The sequence below is a fragment of the Mustela nivalis genome (assembly GCF_964662115.1).
Source record: "Mustela nivalis genome assembly, chromosome: 1".
Lineage (NCBI taxonomy): Eukaryota > Metazoa > Chordata > Mammalia > Carnivora > Mustelidae > Mustela > Mustela nivalis.
The window spans coordinates 204,646,494-204,657,612 of NC_139020.1; the positions used below are offsets into that span (position 1 = coordinate 204,646,494).

At 38.0% G+C, this 11,119-nt stretch overlaps 1 protein-coding gene across 1 annotated transcript; it reads left to right on the forward strand.

Moving 5' to 3' along the window:
- Nucleotides 1–3,070: 3,070 nt before the first annotated feature.
- On the forward strand, nucleotides 3,071–4,054 carry LOC309852916 (olfactory receptor-like protein OLF4; the record flags this gene model as incomplete). The annotated part of the gene is made up of 1 exon (XM_082710442.1): nucleotides 3,071–4,054. One exon carries the CDS (start codon nucleotides 3,071–3,073, stop codon nucleotides 4,052–4,054), a length of 984 nt encoding a protein of 327 aa, XP_082566568.1.
- Nucleotides 4,055–11,119: the final 7,065 nt, after the last annotated feature.

The following is an 11,119-nucleotide window of genomic DNA, read 5'->3' on the forward strand; positions in this document are numbered from 1 at the left end:
TTGCATTCCCACCAACAGTGTAAGAGGGTTCCCCTTTCTCCACATCCTCTCCAACACACATTGTTTTCTGTCTTGCTAATTTTGGCCATTCTAACTGGTGTAAGGTGGTATCTCAATGTGGTTTTAATTTGCATCTCCCTGATGGTTCATCTCCCTCCAATTTCCCTCAACTCCCTTCTCCTCTCCATTTTTAAAAATGCTTGTCTCCTTCAATAATACCTTCCAGAGACTCCACAACAAGTATAATCCTAATTCATTATTCCAGTGATTGCATAGTATTTCAGGTGTGTCATTAACGCTTTTTTGAAAAATTTTCACATTTTTTTCTCTTTAACTTGATATTATATCAATCATACAAAAATATTTTGAGATTTTGTTTAAATGCTTGTTCTCAAGAAATTAAAAATAGAACTTCCCTATGGCCCTACCTCAGAGAATGATCTTGGCCAGAATGTCAGTAGTGCTGAAATTGAGAAACCCTGAAGTAAACAATACATATATATATATTTTAATATTTATAGCTGTTTCCAGATTTTCACCAAATGTTATAGCACATCATATTTCTGCAATTAAAATTAAGGAGTACCACTTTGCTACCTGTTTTAAAGTTCCAATCCCAATTGATGTGATAGCTCTTTAAATTTTTTGGCAGGCTGATGGGTGTGGAAGAGCTTTCATGTTGCTTTCATAAGCTACTAGTGTGTTAGAGCAAAACTCATATATTTGGTCACCATTTTGTTTTGCCCATTATTATTATATACCCATATATTGTGTACCCATTTTCTATAAGTATCAGCATCTCCAAAGATTTTTTAAAAATTAAATTTATTTATTTTAAGCACAACAGTATTCATTATTTTTTCACCACACCCAGTACTCCATGCAATCCATGCCCTCTATAATACCCACCACCTGCTACCCCAACCTCCCATCCCCCCGCCACTTCAAACCCCTCAGATTGTTTTTCAGAGTTCATAGTCTCTCATGATTCACCTTCCCTTTTAATTTCCCCCAACTTCCTTCTCCTCTCTAACTCCCCATGTCCTCCATGCTATTTGTTATGCTCCACAAATAAGTGAAACCATATGATAATTGACTCTCTCTGCTTGACTTATTTCACTCAGCATAATCTCTCCCAGTCCCGTCCATGTTGCTACAAAAATTGGGTATTCATCCTTTCTGATGGAGGCATAATACTCCATAGTGTATATGGACCACATCTTCCTTATCCATTCGTCCCTTGAAGGGTATCTTGGTTCTTTCCACAGTTTGGTGACCGCGGCCATTGCTGCTATAAACATTGGGTTACAGATAGCCCTTCTTTTCACGACATCTGTATCTTTGGGGCAAACACCCTGGAGTGCAATTGCAGGGTCATAGGGAAGTTCTATTTTTAGTTTCTTGAGGAATCTCCACAATCTCCCAAGAGGCTGCACCAACTTGCATTCCCACCAACAGTGTAAGAGGGTTCCCCTTTCTCCGCATCCTCTCCAACACGTTGTTTCCCGTCTTTTAATTTTGGCCATTCTAACTTGTGTAAGGTGATATCTCAATGTGGTTTTAATTTGAGTCTCCCTGAGGGCTAGTGATGATGAACATTTTTTCATGTGTCTGATAGCCATTTGTATGTCTTGATGGGAGAAGTGTCTGTTCATATCTTCTGCCCATTTTTTGATGTGTTTGCCTGTTTTGTGTATGTTGAGTTTGAGGAGTTCATTATAGATCCTGGATATCAACCTTTTGTCTGTACTGTCACTTGCAAATATCTTCTCCCATTCTGTGGGTTCCCTCTTTGTTTTCTTGACTGTTTCCTTTGCTGTGCAGAAACTTTTGATTTTGATGAAGACCCAAAAGTTTATTGTTGCTTTTGTTTCCTTTGCCTTTAGAGACATATCTTGAAAGAAGTTGCTGTGGCTGATATCGAAGAGATTACTGCCTATGTTCTCCTCTAGGATTCTGATGGATTCCTGTCTCATGTTGAGGTTTTTTATCCATTTCAAGTTTATCTGTGTGTATGGTGTAAGAGAATGGTCGAGTTTCATTCTTCTACTTATAGCTGTCCAGTTTTCCCATCACCATTTATTGAAGAGACTGTCTTTTTTCCACTATATATTTGGGTGCATATATATTTTCAAATGAGTGCTTTTTGTCTTGTTTGAGAAGTGTAATATATGATCATGTGGTATTCCTATTTTTAACTTTTTCAAGAACCTCATAGTGCTTTCCATAGTGGCTACACCAGTTTGCATTCCCACCAAAGTGCATGAATGTGTCCTCTTCTTCACAGCCTCCTCAAAACTTGTCATTTCTTGGGGAATCTGGGTCGCTCAGTGGGTTAAACCTCTGCCTTCAGCTCAGGTTATGATCTCAGAGTCCTGGGATTGAGCCCCGCATTGGGCTCTTTGCTTAGTGGGGAACCTGCTTCCTCCTCTCTCTCTCTGCCTGCCTCTCTCTGCCTACTTGTGATCTCTGTCTGTCAAGTGAATAAGTAAAATCTTAAAAAACCTTGTCATTTCTTGTCCTTCTATACTAACCTTTCTGACTGGTGTGAGGTGATAGTCTTATTCATTTGGATGTCACATAGATGGAATTATTTTACTTCCTTTTCAGATTTTCACATCTCCTATATAGATATGCAACAGATTTTTTGAGGGTTGGTTTTGTATCCAGTTACTTGGTTGAATTAATTTAATAGTTTTGTTAGTGTCTGTGGCATCTTTGGTATTTACTACATATAAGAGAACATCATTTACACACATAATTTATTTCTTCCTTTCCAGTTTGGATGCCACTCATTATTTCTTTAGTTTCTCTGTCTAGAAATTCCAGTGTTATGTTGAGTAGAAGTCAGGAAAGTGGGCATCCTTGCGTGTTCTTGATCATAGAGGAAAAATGTTCCCTCTATCCCCAGTGAGAACCATGTTTGCTGTGGGTTTTCATGAATGGCTTTATGTTGAGAGTGTTTCCTTCTATTCCTAGTTTTTAGTGTTTTTATTATGTGCCATATAAACATAAATATTAATTGTTTGAGGTGAAGAATATAAAAAATAATGCACTTGCCAGGTTCATAATGCATGATTTTGTCATGTTCTTTCTTTTTTGTTTTTGTAGTCACATCAGTGACATGGAACTGGAGAATGATACACAAATTTCAGAATTTCTTCTTCTGGGATTTTCAGAGGAACGAGAACTGCAACCCTTCCTCTTTGGTCTGTTTCTATCCATGTACCTGGTCATCATTCTTGGGAACCTGCTCATCATCCTGGCTGTCAGCTCAGACTCCCACCTCTACACCCCCATGTACTTCTTCCTGGCCAATCTGTCCCTTGTAGACATCTGTTTCACCTCCACCACTGTCCCTAAGATGCTGGTGAATATACAAACGCAGAAAAAGGTCATAACTTATGAAAGTTGTATCATACAGATGTACTTTTTCATACTTTTTGTAGGTTTGGACAACTTCCTCCTGACTGTGATGGCTTATGACCGCTTTGTGGCCATCTGTCACCCCCTACATTACATGGTCACCATGAACCCCCGGCTCTGTGGACTATTGGTTTTAGTGTCCTGGATCATGAGTGTTCTGCATTCACTGTTACAAACCCTAATGGTGTTGAGGCTGTCCTTCTGTACAGAGGTAGAAATCCCCCACTTTTTCTGTGAACTCAATCAGATGATCCAACTTGCTTGTTCTGATACCTTTCTTAATGACATGGTGATGTATTTTGCAACTGTGCTGCTGGTTGCTGCTCCCCTGGCTGGGGTCCTTTACTCATACTCTAAGATAGTTTCCTCCATATGTGGGATCTCAACAACTCAGGGGAAGTACAAAGCATTTTCCACCTGTGCATCTCACCTCTCCGTTGTCTCCTTATTTTACTGTACAGGCCTAGGAGTGTACCTTAGCTCTGCTGCTCCCCAAAGCTCCCACTCAAGTGCAATGGCTTCAGTGATGTACACAGTGGTCACACCCATGCTGAATCCCTTCATCTACAGTTTGAGGAACAGAGACATAAAGGGGGCTCTAAATGTATTTTTCAGAAGGAAGCCATGAAAGTTCCATTTTTTCCCCCCAAAAGTACCTGTTATTCCTAACAGACAGAAATTGTTAATCTTTGATAGGATCATGAAATAAGAACTCAATCCCTGTATTTGTGCCCTGGAGAGTCATGTTTTCTTAAGTTCAACTGTTTCATTAAACTTTCTGTTCCTTTTAAAAAAGGATTTTATTTATTTATTTGATGCACATAGAGAGATTACAAGTAGGCAGAAAGGCAGGCAGAGAGAGAGAGGGGGGAAGCAGGCTCCCTGCCAAGCAGAGAGCCTGATGTGGGACTAGATCCCAGGACCCCGAGATCATGAGTTGAGCCAACTCATGGGCCCAACCCACTAAGCCACCCAGGCACCCCTCTGCTCCTTTTGATAGCCAATATTTTTTTCTTTTTTGTTTTCTTAATTTCCAAGTTATTTCCAACCTCCAATCAGAAATAATTTGAAGATTTCCACTTATCTCACAGAATTATGGGCTGTACTAGTTTTATGGAATAAATTATGTTTTGCAAATGAGGTTATTCTTTTTTTTAAAAGATTTTTAAAAAATACTGGGTGTGGTGAAAAAATAATGATACTGTTATGCTGAAAATAAATGAAAAAAATACAAAAAAATATTTATTTGACACACACAGAGAGAGAGGGAGAGACAGCAAGAGAGGGAATACAAGCAGGGCGAGTGGGAGAGGGAGAAGCAGACTCCCCACCGAGCAGGGAGCCTGATGTGGGGCTCTATCTCAGGATCCTGGGATCATGACCTGAGCCAAAGGCAGATGCTTAGCCATCTGAGCCACCCAGGGGCCCCTCAAATGAGGCTATTCTTATAAATTTATTATAGAGGAAATTCTGAGATCACTGTTTTTCACTCTGTGTCTGCATTCCTTTCCATATAACTAGCTTAAATACTTTTCCTGATAATATAGACTTTAACCACCGGTTTGTTTTGTAGTCATGGGGTTTTATGATCCTCATTATGATCATGTTCTCATATCAGCTCAGCATCCACAGTATCCCTGCCACAGAATGGGAAAGCAAAATTTGCTTATGAAACACAAAATCCAAGTGAAAGACAAATTTGCATAAGCCAAGAGACTTAATACGGGCATGGTATCAGGGAAGACCTGAAACTGGATTAAGCAAAATTTTCAATCACACCATATTGCTTTGTGGAAATTGTGTTTATGATGATGTACATCCATTCATTGAAGTGTGGGATATTTGGTGTCCATGTTTAAAGAGTTTTATTGGTTGAAGTGAAGAACATAGCTGTAGATTTTATATTATTTAATTGGATGATTTTGCTGTTATATATGAAAATATCCAGTGCTACCTGCAAATATTACTCTTTCCATTGCCATAAACTTAATATCTCCCTCTGTAAAAATGTTGTTACAAATGTTATAGTGTGAGTGAATGAATAAGTGTTTTTACTCTATCACTAAATTCTTTACTTATCTTTTGATGTTTTGCTGCTGATTTTATTTATTTGCATCTTATCCCTCCCCCCTTTCCTTACTCTAACAAATGGTTTGTCAATTTTGCTTAGCTTTCCAAAAACTATCTCCTAATTTTGTCAATCTTTCTATTGGTTTTCTGGTTTATATATCATTTCTGTATGCTGTGATATTTGTTTCTTCTTTCATCTGTGGCTCGGGACTTAGTTTTTTCTTCTTTTTCTAGGTCTTTTAATTATTTGAACAGTTAGGTTATTCACTTAGGCTCCTTTATTTTTCTTAATGTAGACATTTATAGTTATGAAATTCCCTCTTAGAGTTGCTTTTACAACATCCCATAAGTTTTGATAGGCCATGTTTCCATTTTCATTTAATTAAAGATTTTTAAAATTCCTTTCTTGTTTTCTTCTTTCACTCACCAGCTGTTGATGAGTATGTGGTTTGGTTCCCACTTATTTGTGGATATCTCAGATATCTATATCCTTAAATTCATTGAAACATTATTTACAAGAATCAATACATGGAAACAGCTGAGTATTCACCAACAGATGAATTAATGATGATGGCATATTTATACAGTGGAATTCAGCAATAAAAAGGGAAGACATCTTTTCCTTTGCTATAACATGGATGCCCCCCCACCCTGAGGGCATTATGCTAAGTGAAATAATCAGACAGAGAAAGACCAATACTGTATGATCTCACTTATATGTGAAATACAAAAATCCCAACTCATAGAAACAGAGAGTAGGTTGATGTTTGCCTGTGGCTGGGGTTGATGTAATGAAAAGATGTTGGTGAAAGCCCACACACCTTTAGTTATAAGATGAATGAATTCTGGGAAGACAATGTACAGCATGGTCATTATGGTTAACTTTATTGTGTTGTATACTTGAATGTTGTGGACAGAGTACATTGTAAATGTTCTTATTCTTTTTTTTTTAACTTTTTATTTTTTATAAACATATATTTTTATCCCCAGGGGTACAGGTCTGTGAATTACCAGGTTTACACACTTCACAGCACTCAGCAAAGCATGGAGGTTCCTCAGAATGTTGAAAATAAATGTTCTTATTCTTATTCTTATTTCTTTTTTTTTGGGAATATAAGTCATCTGTCTTTTTAAAATGATTTTATTTATTTATACCAAACTCTTGCAAGTGTGGAGAGGGGCAGAAAGAGAGGTAAAGGCAAAGAATCTCAAGCAGCCTCCCAGCAGAGTGCAGTGCCACCCTGGGGTTCAGTCACATGACGGTGAGATCATGACCTAAGCCATAATCAGGAGGGGAAGATAAACTGGCTGATCCAGCCAGGTGCCCAATAAGTCTTCTCTTGATGATCTTATTTTTAAAACTCTAATTTTCAGGGTGCCTGCGTGATTTAGTTGGTTAGGCATCCAACTCTATTTCAGTCAGGTCATGTTTTCAGTGTGTTGGGATTGAACCCTGCATTGGGGTCCATGATGGGTGTGGAGCCTGCTTAATATTCTTTCTGTATCTCTTCCTCTGCCCTCACCCCTCCCTTTCTAAAAAAATAAAAGCAAATAAACCATAATACCTGTAATTTTCATCTTGCACTATTAAATACATTGTTAAATATTGTATATATTTAATACAAAGAACATGATTGTTTGATATACATATACATATTGAGATGATTATTACAATCAAACTTTTTAGCACATTATTCCTTCAAGTAATTACCATGTTCTGTGTGTGATGGGAATCCCTTAAATCTACTGTTAGCTATATTTTAGTATGGTATAATAATATGGTATTAATACATCATAATAATATAATTAACTATTTAATCATTATATCAATTAATATAATTAATATATAATTAATTAATATAATGAATGATTTAATTATTATATTAATTATAATTAATACAATATAATAATATGGTATAATATGGTATTATTAACTATATTCTTTTTTTAAAATTTATTTTCAGCATAACAGTATTTATTGCTTTGCACCACACCCAGTGCTCCATGCAATACGTGCCCTCCCCAATACCCACCACCTGGTTCCCCCAACCTCCCACCCCCTTCTCCTTCAAAACCCTCAGGTTGCTTTTCAGAGTCCATAGTCTCTCATGGTTCATCTCCCCTTCCAATTTCCCTCAGCTCCCCTCTCCTCTCCATCTCCCCATGTCCTCCATGTTATTTGTTATGCTCCACAAATAAGTGAAACCATATGATAATTGACTCTCTCTGCTTGACTTATTTCACTCAGTGTACAACAAAAAGAAATGATAACTCTGTGAAGTGATAGATGTGTTTACTAATGTATCCTGGTGATCCTGGTGATCATTTCACAATGTATATATATATATATATACATATACATATATATATATATATTTTTTTTTTTTTTTTCACCAAGTTGTATGCTTTAACTTCCAGAATTTTATATGTCAATTATATTTCAATTAAAGTGGAAAAAGGAGGGGTGGGGAGATGGGATAATTGGGTGATGGGCATTAAGGAGGGCACATGATGTGATGAGCACTGGGTGTTATATGCAATTGATGTATTATTGAACTCTACATCTGCAACTAATGATGTACTATATGTTGGCTAATTGAATTTAAATAAAAAAAATAAAGCTGGAAAAATGAAGAAAAAATATTCCTATGTCTCTCTTCCTCCTTACATCTCAAATGTCACTTCCTTCCAGCAGAACCCTCCCCATAAAAAAGTACCAGAATGAAACCCATTATGAATATGTCAATGGGAAGCTCAATCAATAGGAAAACAGTACCAACATAAGGATGCCTTTAAGACAGCATCAGTGATACAAGAATTCTTAGCTCTATCAATCAGTGAGTTAGATATGAGGTCCCTGGTCTCTCTGAGGTATCTGGAAAGCAAAACCTTTATTTCTTTGGTCTTAGACTAGGAATGGTGATCTATATGAGCGGGTGGGAGGAAATATTTACTTTTGGATGAAAGCCTGACCTTCTGAAGTAAGTTTCCATAACTGCCCAGTAAACACATAATTCAGTTTCGCTGTCTTCTCAGAGATCATTTCACTGCTGAAGGTGGAAGTGGAAATGGAATCTTTCATTTTTTTTATTGTGTTATGTTAGTCCCCATAAAATTCATCATTAGTTTTTTTTTTTTTAAAAGATTTATTTATTTATTTATTTATTTAACAGAGAGAAATCACAAGTAGGCAGAGAGGCAGGCAGAGAGAGAGAGAGAGGAGGAAGCAGGCTCCCTGCTGAGCAGAGAGCCCGATGCGGGCCTCGATCCCAGGACCCTGAGATCATGACCTGAGCCGAAGGCAGCGGCTTAACCACTGAGCCACCCAGGCGCCCATCATCATTAGTTTTTGATGCAGTGTTCCTTTCAAACTGAAATTTACACCAGTGGTATACTTTTTTCAGAGATGGTCCCCAATCCCTGTCTTCCTCTGTAGCCATGTCTTTGGCAATGTGGACAGCACCTTCCATGAGGTGGTGGAGACCATTCCTCTACCTTTGATCTGGGCTGGATTAGGATTTTTTATTTGTTGTGACCAGCAGAGTATGATAGGAGTCACAGTGGACCTTAGAGCCTTGGTACATTTAAGCTGCTCTGTCTTGGATCTCTGCCTCCAAAAAGTGAATAAATTCAGGTGGGTTGCCAGAAGAAGTGAGGACATGTGGGGACATGTGGAGTAAAGCCCTCTTGTCCAAGCCAAGGCCACTCTGGACCAGCCACAACTAGCTAGCCAAACCCCAATTATATTAGAATGTCTGGAAGATATCAGCATAGCTCCTCCAGTTGAAACACAACTCACTAAGATTCTTGAGATCAACAGAGATTAGCACAACTCATCACGACATAATTCCACTTGATACTAAAGACATTATAACAATCCATTTGCTTTCAGGGTGACTTGCTATGCAGCAACATTCATGATCATTCTGTTGTTCAAGTTTATTTCAGATAATTGTTAAAAAGTGACTCTAGGGGCCTCTGGGTAGCTCAGTCAGTTGAACATCTGACTCTTGGTTTCACCTCAGGTCATGATCTCAGTCAAGGTCTTCGGATCAAGCCCTACCTTGGGCTCCACACACAGTGGTGAGTCTGTGTAGATTCTCTATCCCTTTGCCCCTGTCCCACCTCCCTTTGCCCCTGTCCCACCCACACCCCTGACTTTTCCTCTTTCTCTCTCAAATAAATAAATAAATAAATAAATAAATAATTTAAAAAATTTAGAAGTGAAACTAATGAGGATACTTTTCCAGTACCAAGTGGAGTTTGGAAGGGCATGCATTTTTGTGGAGAATAAAGGGTACACAGAGTAATATAACTAAACAGGAATTCATGCTCTTTGTGTCCTGCAGAGACATCTTGATTTTAGCCCAATGAGACTCATATTCTGCATTGACCTCCAGTACTGGAAGAGTATAAATCTCTTTCTTTTAAATGCTCAGTGTGGTAACTGGTGATAGTAGCAATAAGAACATAACAAAGACATTTATCCCACAAAATTTTCTTTGAAGAAACTTATTTAAGCCTCTCAATTCTTTCACTTAGCTTTTTGGATAAGTGCATTTTGTGTTGAAACCCTATCTTAAGTAGAAGAAAAGTCTTAAGTCAGTTTTGAGATATTCAGTCCTATTAAATGGTATAGAGGGTTTCTTGCATAAATGTCAATGTGGGTAAATGAATAGGGGAGCAAAAATGGGAAATCTTATTGGCACCATCTTACAAATTTGGCATTGAATTTTCCATCGGGGCGGGGGAGAAATGTGGTTTCAGTTCCTCAATGCTATGAATAAAATTCAGCAGTTTTGAAACTGATAAAAAAAATGTCAATGTGGTTATGTCTTTGAGACCTCTAGCATTTAGGTAAGAAAAGTGATTAATTGTTAAAATTAGGCCCATGTGTTCCACTTAAAAAGTATTTTTGATATGGGACTTCGCAAACATACAAAAAATGTAGTGACAATGGCATCACTCCCAGCCCTCTCTCCTAGGTCAGGACGTTTCTGCCCTTTGTGGTTCTAAAACTGCAAGCACCTCCTTGTACAATCCCAAAGTACCAGGTTTCAGTCTGAGGGGCTTCCCTAAAATACTTTCCTGGCTGTTACCTGTCTGAAAATCTGTGCCTGGTCCCCAGTGTGAGAGGTTTTTGCACTCTGGTGCAAGATCCTGAAATCTCCTTCCCCCTTCTGTTTATCTTCCAATATCTGCTTGCAGAATCATGGCTCCCTGCTTCATACCTTGAGACAAACCGTGGGAGATATTCAGATATATCTTCTTACACCTCAGGCTGATTTCATGGGTGTCCAGAATGGTCTAGTAGATATCTAGTAGATATCTAGTAGATATCCAGCTCAGTTCAGGGGATTGGTTGAAATAGAGTCCGCTACTCCTCTGTTTTCTTTTCTCCTCCTCATTCTCATTAGTTTCTATGAATTGTTTAAGTTCTTTAATTTCCTGTTGACTCAATCATTCTTTAGCAGGATGCTCTTTAACTTCCAAGTATTTCAATTCCTTCCAAATTCTTCTTGTGGTTGAGTTCCAGTTTCAAAGCATTGTGATCTAAAAATATGCAGGGAATAATCTGAATCTTTTGGTATTGGTTGAGACTTGATTTGCGACCCAGTATGTA